Source organism: Rhinoraja longicauda, chromosome 6 (assembly GCF_053455715.1).
Source record: "Rhinoraja longicauda isolate Sanriku21f chromosome 6, sRhiLon1.1, whole genome shotgun sequence".
Classification (NCBI taxonomy): Eukaryota; Metazoa; Chordata; class Chondrichthyes; order Rajiformes; family Arhynchobatidae; genus Rhinoraja; species Rhinoraja longicauda.
In genome coordinates this window covers 1312132-1334748 of record NC_135958.1, presented here as the reverse complement: position 1 = coordinate 1334748, position 22617 = coordinate 1312132, and the positions used below count along the sequence as shown (strand labels likewise).

General features: G+C 44.8%; 1 protein-coding gene across 1 annotated transcript in view; it reads right to left on the bottom strand.

Annotated features, from left to right (window-relative positions):
• Positions 1–13693: 13693 nt before the first annotated feature.
• hsd11b2 (hydroxysteroid (11-beta) dehydrogenase 2) overlaps positions 13694–22617 on the bottom strand; it is a 40385-nt gene continuing 31461 nt past the window's right edge. Inside the window, exon 5 of the mRNA XM_078400325.1 lies at positions 13694–14436. Within this exon, the coding sequence (XP_078256451.1) occupies positions 14099–14436 (338 nt within the window). The 3' untranslated portion in view covers positions 13694–14098. The remainder of the gene's footprint in view (positions 14437–22617) is intronic.

Sequence of the window (22617 nt, the reverse complement as noted above, 5' to 3'; positions counted from 1 at the left end):
TACTTCCTCATCTGGGGGGTTGGCAAGTGGAAAGGAAATTACAGATGATGGTGTTTCCATGTGCCTGAAGCCCTTGTCCTTGTGATTGGGGGTCATGGGTTTGAGAAGTGCCCTTGGGCTGGATCAGGTGAGTATCTGCAATGAGTCATGGTCATACAGCGTGGAACCAGGACCAACTCACCCACACTGACCGATATGTCTCATCTACATGGGTTCCACATGCCTGCGTTTGGCCCATATCCCTCTAACCCGGTTCTATCCATGTACCTGTCTAATTGTTTCTTAAACATTGCGATAGTCCCTGCCTCAACGATCTCCTGTGGCAGCTCGTTTCATACACTCACCCCTTGCAGAAAGAGGTTACCCTCAGATTCCTATAAAAATATTTTCTCCTTCACCTTGCACTTCTGCCCTCGGGTTCTCGATACCCCCCACTCTGGGCAAGAGACTCTGTGTCCACCCGATATATTCCTCAATGCATTTTATAAATGGTGCCTCTTGCTGCCACTGTGTGCTGGTGGTGAAGGGAATTAATGTTTAGGTTCGTTGATAATGGGGAGGGGCGGGATGGGGTAAATTAAGGGTGTTGCAGTTTAGATTATTATTGTCACGTGTACCGAGGTATAGTGAAAAGCTTTTTATTGCGTGCAATCTAGTCAGCGAAAAGACTATACTTGACTACAATACACCGTCCACAGTGTACAGATACAGGATAAAGTGTATCACGTTTAGTGCAAGACCCGGCTGCTCAAGAATTACTGGAACTGCATTCATTGAGGCAAAATCAAGGAGGTAGTTGAGGCAGGGACTGTCGCATTGTTGAAGAAACATTTAGACAGGTACATGGATAAGATAGGTTTAGAGGGATATGGGCCAAACACATATCCCCAGTGGGACTAATGTAGATGGGACATGTTGGTCGATATGGGCAAGTTGGGCTGAGGGCCCTGTTTCCACGCTGTGTCACTCTATGACTGGAGTATTCCAGTGAGATTCCTGATGTACCTTGTGGACATTGGAAAAGTCATGTGATGTTGGGTGGGTCATTCCCTGCAGTGTACTCTGCCTCTCACATGCTCCTGAAGAGACCGCATTGGGTGGCCTGAGCTCCTGGTCAGTAGTGATGATGAGGGACATGGTGGATGCTAATGCCACTGAACATAAAGTGTACTGGGTTAAATTCCCCGTTGTGTGAAGGCTGGCTTCTATGAAGTTAGGGATCTTGGGAAGAGGCCTAGATGGATCATCCGCTTTGTACTTCTGGCTGAACGTAGTTGTAAATGCTTCAGCTTCATCTCTGCTCAGTTTGCAGAAATTCCTTTGCCTGTTAGCTATTCAGTTGCCTGATATCTTCCACTACTGGGCAGTGGTAATGCAGCAAACCTTGGCTAAGGCATTGTTCAACTCTGCCCACTGCATGTAGGTTTTGCTGTTAACACTTACTGTATAGCTTCACTAGGTGGGCAATGCGTGCTTGAGTGTAGTCTACTGTTCCCAACATGCAGACTGAACTAACTGAAACACAAAATGTAGAAATAAATAACTGCAGATGCTGGTTTATCCCACAGATAGACACAAAGTGCTGGCGAAACTCAGCGGGTCAAACGGCATCCTGGAGAAAAAGCATGGGTGACATTTAGGGTCGGGACCGAAGAAGGGCCCTGACCTAAAGCGATACCCATCTTTTTTTTCTGGAGATGCTGCCCGACTCTGGGTCACTCCAGCATTTTGTCTTTCTTTGAAGCACAGTTGGTCTCCTATCTTGTAATGGTAGAGTGAGCAATATGTTGAAGGTTTGGATGTAACTTTCTGATGCTGTTGACTGTCCAGAGCACCTCTCGGGCCCAGTTTTGAGCTGCGAGGTCAGGTATGAGTCAACCCAATGATCGTAACGTCACACAATGTGATGGAGAGTTCCTCCTGGAGTCAAAGTCCCGTCTCGCCATCAAGGACTGTGTGATAATCACATATATCAATGCCACGAGAGGCAAATACATCTGTCATCGAAGCTGCTGAGGACAAGGTTAAATAGATTATCCTTCACTAATTCACCGGTGGACCCACTCTGGCAACTGAGTCCTTCAGAACCTGAACAGTTAGGTGAGTGATGATGGTCGTCAGTCCTCCAACATCGAGGATGCTTTTATGCCTCTGCTACCTTCAGTACTTCCGACACAGAGGGATAATCCATCTCGCTTTGTCAGCTGAGAGAGGAGGATAGATATTAATCGGGTAAAAAGGTTTCCTTGCCCCTGCTGCAAGTTCTGAATCACCATCTACATTATTCTAATGGAAAAAGGAATATTTTCTGCTTAGCAACAAGCTTGAGATATTTTAGTGGTGGAGACTGGATGACTTTGGCTTCCAATGTTAAAAATGTTCCTTTCAATGAAGATCAAGCTTGAATGATTCACGTATTACAGCGACAGTTGTAATTGCTGTCAGCCTACAACTTCCACAGTGGGGAAGACAGACTCTGTGGAAATTGTAGACCACAAATTAGTACAACGACAAAGAAGCAAACGGAGGCAAATGGAACCTATTCTGGAGGCTTTGAATATTTTCCAACTTCCTCATGTGGGACATGGGACAAGGAGTATCAGTTTACCTCCACGTTGCGATGTGGACCCGAGCACTTTGCAGTGGGAGATACTGTATCTATCTGCTCAGACATAAACCTAGGGGCAGTCCATTGCGGAAATATCAGGCTCTGTAAATCAGTACCAGGGCACCAAGATCAGCTTGTGGCGACTCTTTGGGGTACTTTTATGCAAAAACAAAGAATTTCACTGCAAGTGACAAAAGAGGACCATCGTCATCAAGAAAAGCCTCGAGTAAGGAATTTGAAGAAGTGTTTAACATCGTCTTGTGAAGAAAGCCCTTTATTCCTGAAAATTCTGAGGTAATGTACAAAACTCACACTCCACACTCGTACTGCACTTGACAAGATCTAGCTCCAATCTAAGTTCCATACAATTATTTCAGTACTAACTCCAGAACTGAAATTGCACTTGGCAAATAATAGTTCAAAATCTCGTCTGGAAATAATAAAAATCAGCCAGTTGGAATCCATAATATTTACTTCAGATTCAACGAACTGCCAAATGGAATAAGGCCAATGATGGATTTGTTTGAGTTATGGCATAAGCTCACACAATTATCCACGACTCATTTAATTGCCAGAGAATGAATAAATGCAAACAAGGTGGTAGTGACATTTCTTAGTCGGCGCTGCCTCCTAAACGGGGACCGTTTCCTGTTTTTAGTTAAACACAACTTGCTTTTACAGAATGTCAGCCGAGGTAAAACTGGTTGGAATTCAACATTATGAAATCAAAATCCTGACCCCACAATAAACAAATGTTATACAAAGCCAGAGTGCTGGAAGACATCAGCCTAAAGCACAATTGGTGGGTGGTGAATTTGTGGAATTCTTTGCCACAGAATTCATTTGGTGTTTCAGAGTGAGAATTAGGTACAGCTCTCAGGACTAACGGAATCAAGGGATATGGGGAAAACAGGAACAGGGTACTGATTTTGGGTGATCAGCCATGATCATATTGAATGGCAGTGCTGGCTCGAAGGGCCAAATGGCCTACTCCTGCATGTATTTTTATGTTTCTATGTTAAGGCTGTGGAGACCAAGTCAATGGATATTTTTAAGGCAGAGATAGATAGATTCTTGACCTATAGGTGCAGGAGGAGGCCATTCGGTCGTTTGAGCCAGCACTGCCATTCAATGTGATCATGGCTGATCATTCTCAATCAGTACCCCGTTCCTGCCTTCTCCCCATACTCCCTGACTCTGCTATCCTTAAGAGCTCTATCTAGCTCTCTCTTGAATGCATTCAGAGAATTGGCCTCCACTGCCTTCTGAGGCAGAGAATTCCACAGATTCACAACTCTCTGACTGAAAAAGTTTTTCCTCATCTACATTCTAAATGGCCTACCCCTTATTCTTAAACTGTGGCCCCTTGTTCTGGACTCCCCCAACATTGGGAACATGTTTCCTGCATCTAACGTGTCCAACCCCTTAATAATCTTATACGTTTCAATAAGATCCCCTCTCATCCTTCTAAATTCCAGTGTATACAAGCCTAGTCGCTCCAGTCTTTCAACATATGACAGTCCCGTCATTCCTGGAATTAACCTAGTAAACCTACGCTGCACGCCCTCAATAGCAACATTGACCAGTACAGGTGTCAGGGGTTATGGGGAGAAGGCAGGAGAATGGGGTTCAAAGGGAGAGATAGATCAGCCATGATTGAATGGCGGATTATACTTGATGGGCTGAATGGCCTAATTCTGCTCCTATCACTTCTGAACATGAACTTATGAACAATTTGTGAAGCCTGTTGCCTTCAGAAATAATTATTCATTTCTTTGCACTGTAACTCTTATTCTTGTATTTTAGACCTGGCTTATTCTATTTTAGCTTGTTTTTATTTTCTTTAATGACAGTTTTTAATTGCTCTTTAATTGCCATCTGAAGTCTATTCTGTTTTCAGATAAATTGTTGCACTGGTTTGCAGACCGTGTTTATCCGAGGATCAACCATTTGGGCCCCAGATCTGAGGAAGGATGTGCTGGCGCTGGAAACCTCCAGAGGTTTACGAGAATGATCCTGGGAATGTTTGGGTTAACATATGATGAGTGTTTGAGGCCACTGGGCCTGTACTCGCTGGAGTTTGGAAGGATGAGGGGGGACCTCATTGAATCTTACCGAATAGTGAAAGGCCTGGATAGAGTGAATGTGGAGAGGATATTTCCACTAGTGGGAGAGTCTAGGACCAGAGGCCACAGCCTCAGAATAAAAGGATGTACCGTTAGAAAGGCGATGAGGAGGGATTTCTTTAGTCAGAGGGTGGTGAATCTGTGGGATTCATTGCCACAGACAGCTGTGGAGGCCAAGTCAGTGGGTATTTTTAAAGCGGAGATTGACAGATTCTTGATTAGTACGGGTGTCAGGGGTTATGGGGAGAAGGCAGGAGAATGTGGTTGAGAGGGAAAGATAGATCAGCCATGATTGAATGGCGGAGTAGACTTGATGAGCCGATTGGCCTAATTCTGCTCCTATCACTTGTGAACCTATGACTTAGAGCATCATCACATGTATCTCAGAGCCAAGCTGCTTCTGGAGGGGAGCGTTGGAGGGAACGTCTGTGTTGTTATTTGAGCGATATCATTATCTGTTTTCATTTCTGCTCACACATTTGAACTAAGCTTTGCCACTGATTATATTGGATAGCAACAATATGTTAATAGGGCCAGTCAAGCCCTCACGGAAGTTTGACTGTAATTAGGCACCGTCTATCAAAGCCAGAAGAGGCCATCCTCTCTGATCTGGCATTGGCGGCCTCTCAGGCAACATCGCCATGGCAGTAGCACTGGCTGCAATCTTCCCTGAGGATCTACTTTCATGTGTCAACTACAACAATCAAAAGTGGCGATTGGTGCTTCAGAGTACGGTAGTTGACACTTGGCTGCAGGTTTTGCCAGTTCCGTAGAACTACGCAGGGTGGTCGAGGAGGATGTAAAGCATCTCCCAGCCCTTCCCTGAGGATGTCGGCTGCACTTCCCCCTGCCGTTGCTGTACACTGCTTGGCAATCATGGAGCCGTGAAGCCACCCTGTCAGATGCTCCGTGTGTGGCTGAGGCCCCCCCCTCGATGATTCACTTTATTGTCACGTGCACCTACAGCAGGGACAGTAAAATCATGTAGATGACCTCACCCAGGCAGTACACGAGTCGCCATGTTTGTGGGTCGACAAACTTACCCAAGTTCACCGAACAGTCCTAAATACTGCCTGCCGCCCTACATCGTAACAGCCCCCCTCCCCTCCCCCCCCCCCCCCCCCCCAATCGGGTTCCCCCTTCGTTCTTGGCATCTCCCCCCGCCGGGTTCCCCCTTTGTTATCGGTGGCCCTCCTCGCTCTCCAATGGCCCCCATCGCTCTCCGCCGGTCCCCTTCTTATCAGACGTCCACATCGATCTCTGACGGCCCACCACGCCCACCTTGCTCTTGGCAGATGCTCGCGGGTCCCTCCTCGTTCTCGCGACGTGGGTCCCGTCGGTGTCCGTGGTGGGCGAGCCGGGCCTACGGGACCAATGGGTGGCTTGGCCCCGCTCTCCCCGCACACTGATCGACCTGGCTCACCACTCTGCACCAAGGTTTAACTCATGTGGGATAAGACTGGAGCACAGACTGTTCAGTCAGGAGTTTGCTCAAAGTTCTGCATTCACTCCCTTGGCTTCTCCTCCCAACAAGCCCTCTTTGAATGAAGGAAATGACAGCACGTATCACGCGTGGGGCAAGTAGTGGAAAGTGTGAGAGCTCTCTGTCACCTTTACCACAAGAAGAGATGCCAGGTATTTTCTGACAAGTACAGCTCATTTCATTGACGTGGTGATTTACTGATGATTAGCATGTGGTGGGGCCGGGCAGCCGATGGGAACACAAAGCCAAGTTGACATTTCCCTTCCTGCCTCTGCTGCACCCCTGTCTCGGCCTCCCTTCCTGCCTCTGCTGCACCCCTGTCTCGGCCTCCCTTCCCCAGCCTTTGAAGAACAGCTTCTCGTGATGGCAGGGCTGGGGCTTTGCAGCTGGACACACGCGTCCTTCCACTTGTCGTGGGCAGGCCTTGGAAGCCAAATAACAAATCAAAAGGAATTATCTTTGATTAGGGAGATACATTGATGGACTGTTCCTGGCAAATGGCCCACACTGAGTACAATGACATGCGCCTTCAAAAAAAGTAAGTTGCACGTCAAATAAAGCATTTAATGTGATTAAACCATAAAGATATAAATGTAGGATGACTTGCAGCTGGAGCTGGGACTTGGACAGGGCCTCGCCTTTCTTGTTGTGAATTGATCATAAGTAGGTCCAAATGCTTGATCACAGCATGAGGAGCAACACAATCCCACCCTACACAGCTTGCTTAGTTCATTAAACTTTTTAAATATATTGACTGAAATGCATAAATAAGCCTCCCTATTTCTGGCCTCCTTTCATTGCTGAAATGTCTCCATTTTATTCTTTAAACTGCTGTAGGTCTTCATTTGTACAACACCGTGCCACATGCCAACCTTTCCGGACATAATGCCGACTTCAATCATGGTGTTGGGTCAATCTTCACGATATTTTGTCTACGGCAGTTCACATTCTTCCTACATCCCTCTGGGATTTCACAGAACTGGAAAATGTGGATATTTAATTTTAAAACTAGGTTTGGGTGATATTCAACAAAAATATTTTAGACTTTAGAAATATATACAGCGTGGAAATAGGCTCTTTGGCCCACTGAGTCCGCGCCGACCAGTGATCCCCTGACAGTAACACGCACTAGCACGATTTACAATTTTACAGAAGCCAATTAACCTACAAACCTGTACGTCTTTGGAGTGTGGGAGGAAACCGGAGCACCCAGAGAAAACCCACGAGGTCACGGGGAGAACGCACAGACAGACAGACAGCACCTGTAGTCAGGATTGAACCCGGGTCTCTGGCGCTGAAAGGCAGCAACTCTACCATTGTGCCACCAAACATTTTGGTTCTGTTGTGGCCAGCTACCTGTCAGGAACGTGACATGTTTACTTTCTTCACCCAAGCCTGCCATGTGTTGATGAATGATCCCTGCACGATTGATAGCTGTGGAATGATGTGAATGGTACACTTGTCCATGTATTTTGTTACTCCAGCAAATCATGTTCTCACTTTCACAAAAGTCAATGTACTTGTAATAAAAATAACATCAGTGTTAGGTGCAAGAGAGACATGGCATCGATCCACTTGAGTGACTGTAGAACTGACCTTTCAGAATAAGGCTGTCTAAACAGGAGGGAGAATGTTCATGAAATAGGGCCAATTGCTCAGTGATAATAGCCCAAGGAAACAAACAAATCTTCACTCTTCAGTTTATGGTCAACCAAAATAAATTATTTCAATGTTAGATTGAGCAGTAATCCGTATGACTTGCCAACAAATGTTTTTTAGGAAAGTTACGTTCAAGAGTACAAGATTTCATCATATTCTCTCAAAAGTCAAAACACAACTGAGAAGAAGGGTGGTGCTTACCAATTATGTTTTAAACAGATTAAATTGTACTGCATTAAAAATCTTTTGTAAAAAGATGAAACTAACAAGCATGCAGCGTTCGAGGTGCAATGGTAGAGGTGCTGTCTTACAGCGCCAGAGATCCAGATTCGATCCTGACAATGGGTGCTATCAGGATAGTGTGTGTAGGATAGAGTTAGTGTGTAGGGGATCACTGGTCGGCACTGACTCAGTGGGCCGAAGGGCCTGTTTCCACACTGTATCTCTAAACTAAATAAATGTTGACATCCTAATGGAGAAGAGAATGGTTGGGTGATTGGAATCTGGAAGGCACTGCATGGTGGAGCCCAGTGTCACAACAGTTAATAAAAGCAATAATCTGTCGTGGAACAACCACACTGATGTAACAGCCAAGAAGGCACACCTAACTTCCTCAGAAGACCAAGGAGATTCGGCCTGTTTCCTCTAACTTACAAACTTGTGCAGATGTACCATAGAAAACATGCTGGTGGATTGCATCACAGCTGGGTTTGGAAAGAGCTCTGAACAAGACCACAAGAAATTGTAGAGTTGTGGATGTAGCCCAGTCCATCACCCAGACCAGACTTCCCACCATTGACTCCATCTACACTTCCCACTGCCCCGGAAACGCAGCCGACACAATCAATGACTTGTCCCACTGCAGTCGTTCCTTCTTCTCCCTGGTCCCATCCAGCAGAAGGTACAGAAGCTTGAAAGCGCGCACCACCTGACTCAGGAACAGCTTCTTCCCCTCCATTATTAGGCTGCTGAACGGCCCTACTGTAACCTGGGGTACCGTTATTCACCTCCACCTCACTGAGGACATTGGACTTTGGCTAAGGAACTGATGAGCCAAAATGCTGAGAAGTATATTCTGCACTCTGTATCCCTTTGCTCCAATATTGCACGAGTTTGAACTGATTGTATTATGTACGGGATATCTGATCTGTTTGGATAACGTGCAAAGCAAAGCTTTTCACTGTACCTCGGTACATGCAGCAATAATAAACACACAGTGTACCTCGTACATGCGACGATAATAAACCTACAGTGTTTGGATGGGCAGTTGAATCACGAAAGCACAGGTGCAATGGATCAAATGCTGGTACATGGAACTAGGATACATTGGTACCTGTTTCTCGGCAAAGATTTAGTCGGCTGTTGTAATGTAAGGGTTAAACAGACTGTGTCAGATAAATTGGATAACAGGCATATGCATGTCTTTCAGCTAAATGAACAGCCCCATAGGCCGAGCCTAGTGTAGGAAAACAAGTAGTTGTTTTGGAAAAATGCTTGGGCTAACTTAGAAGAACCAGTAAATCATGAAGCCACCGGCAAAGTCACCAAGATAAACGTTGCCTTTGCAGAGCCATCCGAGACTAGCTTATTATGACAAATAACTCGAGTTTTTGGCACAAAGGAGGATGGCCCATTTTAAAAGATAGTCAACAATTGTTCTTGGACGGGGGTAGAAATGCGAGTGTATTGATTGTATAAGAGCACGCCTCGACAGGGAGAGAGAGGGAGAGAGCCATGGGAAAGACCGTCATCTTTGGGGAAAGAGAGAGCTCGTGGACTGTAAAACGTGCCTGGGCTTGTGGGATCTCCAGACCAGTCGTCACTGACAGGAGCCTTTGATGTGCAGAAGGGCGTGAGATTTGTTGCTTTAATGGTCAGTGCGGTCTTGGTGGGCCAAAGGGCTTGTTTCCATGATGTATCTCGAAACCAAACAATAGACAATAGACAAACGAGCAGAGATTCCCCTTCCCAGCATTCCCACTTGTAAGATCCTGAGAGTGGCGAGGATATTTTCTTTTGTGTCACATCTTGAGCTCGAGGGTCTCTGTCTGAAAGTAAGAGGTTGCATGTTTAAGCCAGGGATGGAGCAATTGTTTGTTTTAATTATGGGTTGTTTGTGTTCGGAGTTCTCCTGCTCAAAAGGGCACCAGAAGCTGACTCTGACTATGTTTAAGGCTGAGGTAGACAGATGTTTGACAGTGGGTGGGAGGAATGAATGAGGTCTAAAAGGTTCCAGTAGCTGGATGGGAATGCAGAGCCGTGAACATAAATGCAGCAGGTTTGGGGACAGAGAGGCCTCTCCTGACCTGAACTTTATAGCCTGGATTTTGAAAAACTGCAAAAATTGGAAAGATTTAGGGTTCATTCTGCATTCCAATGGCAGGGTGAGAAGTGTGAGTTACTGCCTTCTCCACAACAGAAATGTGGTGCTTGGTCCAACATAATATAGTGAAATGTAGAACAGTTCCGCACAGGGGCGGCTGTTCAGCCCACAGTGTTTGTGCTGAACATGATGCTGAGTTAGACTGATCTCATCTGCCTGCAGGTGATCCATATCCCTCTGTTCCCCGCACTTCCATGGGCCAATCTAAAAGCCTATCTATAAACACCACTGTAGTATGTACCTCCACCCCCACCCATGGCAATGTGTTCCAAGCCCCACCTACACGATGTGTAACTAAAGCACTTGCCCCTCACACCTCCATTACACTTACCCCTCACCTTATAGCCACGCCATCTACTGTTGGACGATTCCACCCTGGGTAAAGGTTCTGACTGTCTACCCTATCGATGCCTCTCATAGTTTTATATATTCTATCAGGTCTCACCTCAACCTGCAACGTTCCAGAGGAAACATCCCAACAGTGGTCCAGCCTCTGCACCTGCTGTAATCCTCTAATCCAGGCAGCATTCTGGTAAATACAACGTTCTTTACTTCTTCTTGAGACTTTATGTAACTATTGCCCTGTTCTTACTTGCAACCAGTACTGTGTAACTGACTGGAGGCCATCATTTATCAACACAATTCAGGCAAGTATAAAATCTTTGCCCAGAACATTAAAACAGAATGATTGTGCAAATTTATTTTCATTTTTAGTTTTAGAGATACAGTGTGGGAACAGGCCCTTCGGCCCACACTGACCATTGACCACCTGTATACTGGTTCTATCCTACACACTGGGGATAATTTACAGACGCTAATTAACCTACAAACTTGCACATGTTTGTGACATGGGAGGAAACCGGAGCAGCGTACAAACTCCGTACAGACAGCACCCATGGTCAAGATTCAGCCTGGGTCTCTGGTGTTGTAAGGCAGCAACTCTACTGCTGCACCATTCTTTATCAGTGCTGGTAATCCACAAAAAATAACTAAAGTAGGCAAATACAGGCCTTCTAAAACTGTGATTAATATCCTACACTCATGTAATTAATGGAGTCAAGCAGACAGTGTACGTGCCAGTCCGGTTTTGAAGTAGTTCCCTTAGGATGTGAAATATAATACGTTCCCTCAAGCCACTGATGGTATATTTTACTCACTGCAGCAGGTATTGTCCCAGGAGTGGTGTAGATGCTGGAGAAGAGTTATGTTCTGGTATGTTTATTTAAGTCATACAGGAATCATTTACAAAGAACATTATGAATTATAGACCGACATCTTGGTACAAGCAGGGTATTATTTTCCATCCTGGGAAGCAAAATTAAGCAGGCCATCTATAAAATGGCATGACACTTTAAAAAAAAATCTGAAATACTCAACAATATTTAAACCATATTATGTGCTCTAGCTTTCTGCAATTCCATGCTTTGTGATGAGCCCTTACCATTTTTGGTTCCACCTCAAATCTATTATTAGTCAAATACTCTATTTTTAAATGAAGGATTGGTTCATTTATATTTCTGAAGTATCTTGCAGGTACAAAAGTAAGGTTAATAATAAATTTGGTGGAACAGGCCATTGTACTACCAGCTCAACTTATCCCAGAACATTTTTCATAAATCAGAGGCTTTGCAGGTGAAGGCTTTAAACTTTTCCTGCAAGATTCGTCACTACCATCAAGAAACATTAACCCCCGTCCCTTGACAAATTATAATTATGCAATTTACAAATCAATAACTCTTGGAAATGTTAGTCACTGCGAAGACTATTTCATGGAATAAAATTGTGACTTGTGACAAATTCATAACTTTGGCATTCAAAAGGTGACAAAAATGTTTACAGTTCAATATACACATGACAAGTAATGTATAGCCAGTATACATAATAAAAAATACCACAGTAACAGCCAGTACATTCCTCCCACCGTGATGTTTTGTTCTACATTCCACATTTGGTTCAATTTTACAACAGTAAGCTTCGATTTCAAAAGTGTAGCAGTAAATCTGACTTGCTCATGCTTCATCAGTGAGGTGCTTCATCACAATAAATGACGTCAAGCAACAATGGTACATAAAGTTAGACTTTTATGGTGCAATTTATGTCTAAATATGGACGAGTTATTTTGAAAATGCAAGCTTGTGCATGGGTTGGGATTATAAAAGGAACATTCCCTCTTCAGTATTATCTGTAAAAATATTACAGATTATTTTGAACAAGAAGGACCTCCATGTCTTATTCTCCATTTATTTATCTTTGGAGATGCAACTACTGTTACACCTAAACACAATTATTGGCTATTACGCAAACTATTCAAAAACATGTTTATAGACTGTGAAGTTCAGAACTTTCGGCCAAGACCTCCAAAATCAGAATTTCAACAAGTTGGCAAAAGACTTAAACAAAAAAACCGCCACAAGGTGCTGGATCGAGGAGGGACCACTGTTGGCAACGGATACGAGGAGTGGGCCGGTGGGAGAAGGACAGGGTGTTGCCTCCAGCGCCTGCAATGGTGGCCACTGGACATGCCCCACGGGACAGAGGCACTTGGCAGTGGAGAGCGATGTAGGGTCGAGCTCACCCAGACTAACCCAGACTACCCCAGACTGACCCAGACTAACCCAGACTGACCCAGACTAATCCAGACCTACCTAGACTGACCCAGACTGACCCAGACCTACCTAGACTGACCCAGACTAACTCAGACTGACCCAGACTAATCCAGACCTACCTAGACTGACCCAGACTAACCCAGACTGACCCAGACCTACCTAGACTGACCCAGACTAACCCAGACTGAACCAGACTGACCCAGACCTACCTAGACTAACCCAGACTGACCCAGACTAACCCAGACTGACCTAGACCTACCTAGACTGTGGATTTATAGGAGTTCCAACATATGGGCTGGACTTTGCACTTTAGACTATTTGTGTTTCCTGTATTTAAAAAAAAAATTTTTTTTAAATACAGCGCCAAAATTGTGGCGACTGTGCATTTGTGGTAGGGGAAAATAATTTCATTGTGCTGTGCATGTGTGACAATAAAGAACCGCTGACTCAGCGCGTCAGGCAGCATCTCTGGAGAACATGGATAGGTGACGTTTCACAGAGTGCTGGAGTAACTCAGCGGGTCAGGCAGCATCTGTGGAGAACATGGACTGGTGACGTTTCGGGTCGGGACCCTTCTTCAGACTGATTTAAACAACTTGCTACAACATTGCAGGTTTTCCTAGTAATTTAGATTGCAAGACAGTTGTGCAATAAATAATTTTAGAATTCATACTGGATTTCATAATTATGAATGTTTTTTTTTGCAATTGCTCTCAGCCGTAAGTAGATCAGCCAACAAAGCATTAGAGTTAAACCTTTTCTAACCCCATCCACCACCCCCTGTCACTGCAGTAATCCACAGGATGCAGTACATCTAACCCATCCTTGGAGGGTACAATGATATCCAACACACTCTAAGCAACACTCTCTGAGTCTCGTGTGAGAACGTTTTTGCGTAAGTGTTGACTCGAAACTTGCTACGTTCCCCCACCCAGCATTTTATGCACAAAATCTCCTGGCAGCAAGTCCTTGGTAAGTTTCATCGTTACCAACAATTGGAATGAAATGTAAACACTGCCAGGCAGGTAGAGATTCTCCTGCAGTCGGGCAATCCGCTCCATTAGATCATCGCCCAGAAACAAAGCCCACGTTTATTGTAGTCCTCTCCACCCACTTTCTCATCGTCAGTCAACACTTAACTTTCCCACCAAATGAACACATCAACATATTGAGAACGATCAAAACTGGTTATTTGAATGAAAATGTCCATTTTGGGGCTTTTCTCGCATCAGTCTATTTTTGTAAAGCTTTTGGTAAGACTTTCTTAAATAGGAAAAACCTGTTGAAGATTAAATCGCTTAGTGACGTGGGCAAAATGCAGAGGAAGATGTACATAATGATAATCTCCCTTCCAGCATAATATCTTGGCTTTGGGTTTGATGAGAGGATTGCGTCTGTGATGCTGTCGATCACAGGGCTAAAGTCCTCCTTGGCAGTGGTGTTGTACTTGAGGAACAAGTCCTTGGTTTCCAGAATGTACTCTTCCCCATAGTCCTGCAGCAGTTCTGTGGAAAGGTTCTTTATGAGGTGGTGGACCTGGTTTTCCCAGTATTCAGCGTTATAGGACGGAGCTGAAAGAAGGAACAACACAATGAAAGCTGAACCGTGTAACCAACAACAGAAGCAGTGTACACATTAACACTACACCAGATAGCACATGGAACCGTTTACCAGCACAGATAACGGAAGATGGGTCCTTGTCTGTATCACCATTAGTTATGATTTGCACTCACAGCAGAAGCCGGCCGTGTGGTCCACATCAAACATCAAACATCCACTTGCACTAATCCTGTTACTATTGTTCCCACAATTTCCCCTCAGCCCCCCCCCCCCCCCCCAGATGCGACTCATCTGCACAGCGGGGGCAATTAACCCACCAACCCATGCCTTTGGGCTGTGGACCAAACCGGAGCATCTGTACACAGTGAGTAGAGTCACACAGCGTGGACACAGGCCTTGCAGTCCAACTTGCCCACGCCGACCTACACGCCCCATCTACACTAGTCCCACCTGCTCATATCCCTCTAAACCTCTCCAAATGTTTTTTAAATGTTATAATAGTACCTGCCTCGACTATCTCCTCCAGCAGCTTATTCCATATCCGTACCACCCTTTGTGTCATGCATATATAAATGTTATATATCATATCATATCATATATATACAGCCGGAAACAGGCCTTTTCGGCCCACCAAGTCCATGCCGCCCAGCGATCCCCATACATTAACACTATCCTACACCCACTAGGGACAATTTTTACATTTACCCAGCCAATTAACCTACACACCTGTACGTCTTTGGAGTGTGGGAGGAAACCGAAGATCTCGGAGAAAACCCACGCAGGTCACGGGGAGAACGTACAAACTCCTTACAGTGCAGCATCCGTAGTCAGGATCGAACCTGAGTCTCCGGCGCTGCATTCGCTGTAAAGCAGCAACTCTACCGCTGCTATAGTTTTATATATTCTAATAATGCTAATAAATAACTATAGACAGTTATAATGTTACAACTGTCATAACAATGTAACTAATAATTAACTATTATAACAATGGATAATAGTTATCCCTACAGTAACTATTGTTATAATAGGGTTGACACTTCTAGTATTCCTGAATAATCAGGCATATTATTCAGGCTCCAGACACACAGCATCTGAGGTCAGGATTGGACCAGTGAGGCAGTAGTCCCACTAACTGCTCAGTTGCCAAAGTTCTGAGAGTTCTGAGAGAGTGATCTTGCTTGATGCCAGAATTGCCTCAGAATTTCAGTGGGGTCATTCCATTGGCTTGGTCTGTGGTGCCGTGGGGACCTGGCTCATGGTTGTTCTGCAACATTTCCAATAAATATTGTAGACAGGAAATACAAGTGAAATTAGAGATCTGTCATAATAGATGTTGGAGGCCGTGGTCGAGGCTTCGTCCATCCGTTTGTTTGCACCCCCACCACTGGTTTCACAGTCCACCCTCTCTGCTGCCAACGCGTTGTATTTCCAGTACATCATACTTTCAAGATCACTGCATCATCTCACCAAACCTTCACCGAGATCACCTGCCTTCCCTGAACCTCAACTAACAACACACACACACAAGCAGAGGTGAAGATACAAGGCAGTAGATGCTGGAATCTTGAGCAGAAAACAAAGTGCTGGGGGAACTCAGCAGGCCTTAAAGAAATGCCTCAACCTCAAACATCGTCTGTCTATTTCCGTCCACAGTCAAGTAGAAATGTTGTATGGACATTTTCACTGGAAAATTCCAACGATGATAGAATGGCCACAAAGACACTCAGCGGTGGAAACCGGCTCCGTGCCTTTCTTCCAATAACTTAATCAGTGGTCTTAGGTCATAAGTCATAAGGAATAGGAGTAGAATTAGGCCATTTGGCCCATCAAGTCTACTCCGCTATTCAGTCATGGCTGATCTATCTCTTCCTCCTAACCCCATTCTCCTGCCTTCTCCCCATAACCTCTGACACCCGCACTAATCAAGAATCTATCTATCTCTGCCTTAAATATATCTACTGCCTTGGCCTCTACAGCCTTCTGTGGCAAAGAATTCCACAGATTCACCACCCTCTGACTAAAGAAATTTCTCCTCATCTTCCTAAAACAACGTCCTTTAATTCTGAGGCTGTTACCTCTAGTCCTAGACTCTCCCTCTCATCCTCTCCACATCCAATGTCTTTTTTACCGTAAAATGAATCACTGCAGGTGCTCTGACAGCAGAAAGTTTAAAATATACCAACGTTTGGTTGGGTTACGAGGAGCGTTATCGGGTCCTTGTTCGGTTACAACCGATGCCCCAACATGGGGACTCCCTGAGTACCTCAGAGTAACACGAACGGATGTGAGGTAGGGTAAACAAAAGGGTTAAGTAGTATTTAGACACTGATTGCTTGGGAAATGTTGATGTACAAAGGGACCTGGGTATCCTTGTACCTAATCGCTGAAAGCAAACATGAAGGTGAAGCAAGAAAGCGCAGGAATGTTGGCCTTCATTACAAAAAGCTCCATGTGACAAGAGTAAGGAAGTCTTACTACAATACTGCAGTATCAAAAGCTGGAAACATTCAATGGGTCAGACTGCATTTGTGAGAAAAGGAACAGAGATCACATTTCAGGTCGAAGACCTTTCAGTGGGACTGCAATTATACTGGGATTAGTGCAATTGTACCTGGGGTGTTACAATAGACAATAGACAATAGGTGCAGGAGGAGGCCATTCGGCCCTTCGAGCCAGCATCGCCATTCAATGTGATCATGGCTGATCATTCTCAATCAGTACCCCGTTCCTGCCTTCTCCCCATACCCCCTGACTCCGCTATCCTTAAGAGCTCTATCTAGTTCTCTCTTGAATGCATTCAGAGAATTGACCTCCACTGCCTTCTGAGGCAGAGAATTCCACAGATTCACAACTCTCTGACTGAAAAAGTTTTTCCTCATCTCAGTTCCAAATGCCCTACCCCTTATTCTTAAACTGTGGCCCCTTGTTCTGGACTCCCCCAACATTGGGAACACGTTTCCTGCCTCTAACGTGTCCAACCCCTTAATAATCTTATATGTTTCGATAAGATCTCCTCTCATCCTTCTAAATTCCAGTTTATACAAGCCTAGTCGCTCCAGTCTTTCAACATATGATAGTCCCGCCATTCCGGGAATTAACCTAGTAAACCTACGCTGCACGCCCTCAATAGCAAGAATATCCTTCCTCAAATTTGGAGACACTGTTGTACACAGTGATGGTCTTCCAACTCAAGCAAGGACACACATGCCAGAGAAGGACTGTGGACCTCTTCTTGGGAACAATAGACAATAGACAATAGACAATAGTTGCAGGAGTAGGCCATTCAGCCCTTCGAGCCAGCACCGCCATTCAATGCGATCATGGCTGATCACTCTCAATCAGTACTCCGTTCCTGCCTTCTCCCCATACCCCCTCACTCCGCTATCCTTAAGAGCTCTATCCAGCTCTCTCTTGAAAGCATCCAACGAACTGGCCTCCACTGCCCTCTGAGGCAGAGAATTCCACACCTTCACCACTCTCTGACTGAAAAAGTTCTTCCTCATCTCCGTTCTAAATGGCCTACCCCTTATTCTTAAACTGTGGCCCCTTGTTCTGGACTCCCCCAACATTGGGAACATGTTTCCTGCCTCTACTGTGTCCAATCCCCTAATTATCTTATATGCTTCAATAAGATCCCCCCTCATCCTTCTAAATTCCAGTGTATACAAGCCTAATTGCTCCAGCCTTTCAACATACGACAGTCCCGCCATTCCGGGAATTAACCTAGTGAACCTACGCTGCACGCCCTCAATAGCAAGAATATCCTTCCTCAAATTTGGAGACCAAAACTGCACACAGTACTCCAGGTGCGGTCTCACCAGGGCCCGGTACAACTGTAGAAGGACCTCTTTGCTCCTATACTCAACTCCTCTTGTTATGAAGGCCAACATTCCATTGGCTTTCTTCACTGCCTGCTGTACCTGCATGCTTCCTTTCAGTGACTGATGCACTAGGACACCCAGATCTCGTTGAACATCCCCTCTTCCTAACTTGACACCATTCAGATAATAATCTGCCTTTCTATTCTTACTTCCAAAGTGAATAACCTCACACTTATCTACATTAAACTGCATCTGCCATGTATCCGCCCACTCACACAACCTGTCCAAGTCACCCTGCAGCCTTATTGCATCTTCCTCACAATTCACACTACCCCCCAGCTTAGTATCATCTGCAAATTTGCTAATGGTAATACAAGGTCATACAATGGGAGAATGAGTCGGCTTGGCCTGTTCTCAAAGGTTGTAAAAATGAGAGAAGATCTAATGGAAAAGTATAAAATTCCAACAGGGCTCAATAAGCTCTACACATAATGCTATATATATATTCTCTTGTCTAAGCCATATGCTACCACAATGAATTAGCAGAATCTTGAGATGAAACATCACAAGGATCTGACAGAACTCTGTCAGTGGTCAGAGTCACAAAGGAAATGGCACAGCCTCTGACCATAACTCTCATTCTCTTGAATAGTATATTAACTACGAGGCTGGAGGAAAGCCAAAAAATGTTTTTGTCAAGCAATGATAGAATAAGCCATTAACTGGGGGAAGGGTTTACCAGGAGCCTGAGGGACAACTCTTTATTTTTACAATAAGGGTAGTAAGTGTTGGAGTTGGACATTCCTGCCTCACCCTTTACCGACTGAGGAATACTCTGAAGTGAACAACAGTGGCCTCTTTGCCCACAACCAAGACTGGGATAACAAAACAGACACTTGTTTGCAACTTTATTTGAAGTTGCTAATCATCCAGGGCAGGAACGTTGCACAAATTAGTAAGAAGTCTCCATATCGCTTTGAATCTGAAGGAGAAGAGAACCTGGTACTCAGCGACTGGCCCTGAAATAAACGCACTGGAGGAGAAATTACTTGTAACCGTTTGCCTTGATGAAGAATTCTGTAAAATTTTGCATTCTTATTACAAGATGTGCCTGTGATTGACGAAAAAGCAATATTGGTGGCTCTTTTAATGATTTTTTTTCACATAGCTGTCTTTGGCGGTGATGTGTACAAAATCGTTATTACTTCTTAGAGCAACAGTACAATGAAATACATAGTAATAATCAATGATTTATTATCTGAAGAAGGGACCCGACCTGAAACATCACCTATCCATGTCCTTCACATTGAATGGCGGTGCGTACAGGCTCGAAGGGCCGAATGGCCTACTCCTGCACCTATTTTCAATGTTTCTATGTTTCTATGTTGTCAGAACACAAGGGCCGAGAGACTTTCTGACATGTTGTTTGCTCTATTGGCACATCTGGATCTTTGAACCCAACATGTCCATCCTAACATCTGCAATGCAATCTTGACAGATGTGGTGCCCACTGACAGTGTACAGCCAATAAACTACCTCTTTGTTGGCAGTTTTATATTATCAAAGTTATTTTTGCATTCTGCCTAAAAATTTAATGGCACATTGATTCTCCTTGTAGACTTACTTCATGTAACGCAATGTAAAGTTTTCTGTGTGTCTTAACAGTTTACAAGGATGTTGCCAGGACTCGAGGGTGGGAGCAACAGAGGTTGAGTAGGCTGGGACCTTGGAGGGCAGGAGGAATATAGAAGTATATAAAATTGTGAGAGGACTAGATCAGGTAGACGCACAGTCTCTGCACAGAGAAGGGGAACCGAGGACCAGAGGACATGTTTAAGGTGAAGGGGAAAAGATTTAATAGGAATCTGATGGGTAACTTTTTCACAAAAAAGGTCGTGGGTGTATGGAACATGCTGCCAGTGAAGGTAGTTGAGGCTGGGACTATTTCAACTTTTAAGAAACAATTAGACATGGATAGAACAGGTTTAGAGGATATGGGCCAAATGCAGGCAGAAGGAACTAGTGTGGCTGGGACATGCTGGCCGGTGTGGGCAAGTTGGGCCGAAGGGCCTGTTTCCGTGCTGTATGACTCTGACTCTCACAGTCCTTTCCCACAGACAAGCAGTAGTTGTGAATTACTGTGAGGCAGGCTGTCACAAGGCATCTCGAACATGACTTTATGAAATCAGCTCTTTGCAAATGAATGGTCTGTGGCCAAACAACAATTCCAAAGTTGTGATAAAAATCCTGAACTCCATGCAGTCAGAACAAAACACTTCCACTTGGATTCCCAGTGGCCAGCCTTCTGCATTGGTACAGAACGGAGTGGAACGCACAAGAGCAGTAACCTATTGATTTGCAAACAGTCAGGATCTTCAGTCTGGCTTCTAATTGATGTGGGGATCGTGGGCTGAAGGGCCTGTTTCCATCCTGTATCACAAGAGCTGATTCAACTGCAACACAGAGTCTCTACAGATCTGGGAAAGGAGGTCTGACCAGTGCCTGAGGGAACAGGGGTTACCAGTTACCAGTGGGTGGGTGGGGTGAGGGAGGGTCCTATGTGTTGTAAGGACGTTGGTTGCAAGGAATCACACACAACTGTGATGTTCTGGATGTATAAGAAGGAACTGCAGGTGCTGGTTTCAAACCGAAGATAGATACAAAAAGGCAGAGTAACTCACTGGGTCAGGCAGCATCTCTGGAGAAAAGGAATAGGTGATGTTTCGGGCCGAGACCCTTCTTCAGACTGAGATTCAGGGGAAAGGGAAACGAGAGATATAGATGGTGATATAGAAGTTGGGATGTAATGTTGAAATTGTACAGGGCATTGGTGAGGCCGAATCTGGAGTATGGTGTGCAGTTCTGGTCGCCAAATTATAGGAAGGATGTCGACAAAATGGAGAGGGTACAGAGGAGATTTACTAGAATGTTGCCTGGGTTTCAGCACTTAGGCCCAGAGAGAGGTTGAACAGGTTGGGTCTTTATTCTTTGGAGCGTAGAAGGTTGAGGGGGGACTTGATAGAGGTTTTTTAAATTTTGAGAGGGACGGACAGAGTTGACGTGGGTAGGCTTTTCCCTTTGAGAGTGGGGAAGATTCCAACAAGGGGACATAGCTTCAGAATTGAGGGACAAAGGTTTAGGGGTAACATGAGGGGGAACTTCTTTACTCAGAGGGTTGTGGCTGTATGGAATGGGCTTCCGGTGGAAGTGGTGGAGGCTGGCTCGATTTTATTATTTAAGAGTAAATTGGATAGGTATATGGATAGGAGGGGATTGGAGGGTTATGGTCTGAGTGCAGGTAGATGAGACTAGGTCAGGGAGAATGGTCGGCGTGGACTGGTAGGGCCGGACAGGCCTGTTTCCATGCTGTAGTTGTTATATGTTATATGTTATAGAGAAATAGAGAACAAATGAATGAAAGATATGTAAAAGGAATGATGATGAAGGAAAGGTGGAGCCCACAATGGTCCATTGTTGGTTGTGGGCTAGGTGATAACGAGTTAAACGGAAAATGAAACTCAACAGGACAACAGTGAAACTAGTACAACGACTAGGGTGGAGGAGGAACAAAGAGAGGAGGTGCAAGGGTTACTTGAAGTTGGAGAATCAATATTACTTGGATTGCTGATGAAATTGAAGGATTTATTCCAGAGCTTAACCCCCTCCCACAGAATTCACTGTGAGCTGCTCTGGGTTTTTAAAACACTTTCTTAGATGAAGGTAGTTGACAGGACCATTCACTAAAGTCTAGAGGGAGTCCATTCTCTCTCTGTGTCTTATGAAGAGGCCTCACCACCTCCTTCCTCCATCTACACAGCACAGCACAGTTTTGCTTTGTGGATTTATCTAGATCCCTTTTAAAAGTTACAGCTGAAATCAGGCAGTATATTCCAGACCTCAACGTTTACTGACCTGAAGAAATGTCCCCCATCCCTCCTGCTGTTTTTAACATTGGTTTATTTTGCCACTTGCCATCGATTCTCCTGCCAAACAAAACAAGGCTTGGCTGGCAGCTGGCAGGGAACTTGGCACAAAGGACATTCATTCAAACAGTTCGAGCAAGGGCTGCCAGTTGATTCTCAAGCACATCCTCCCATAGTCTCCACATCAAACTTTCACCAACTAAATATGACCCTAAACTTACGTTTCTTTGCCAACTTTGCAGTAGCTTTAGCAATATCAGAGTGTGTTTATCCATATTTATTCAATGCCTTTAACACTCTTTTTGATATGTTCTTTCTAAGTTCGTGTTCATAACTTCTAGGAGCAGAACAAAGGCCATTTGGCCCATCAAGTCTACTCCACCATTCAATCATGGCTGATCTATCTCTCCCTCTCAACCCCACTCTCCTGCCTTGTCCCCATAACCCC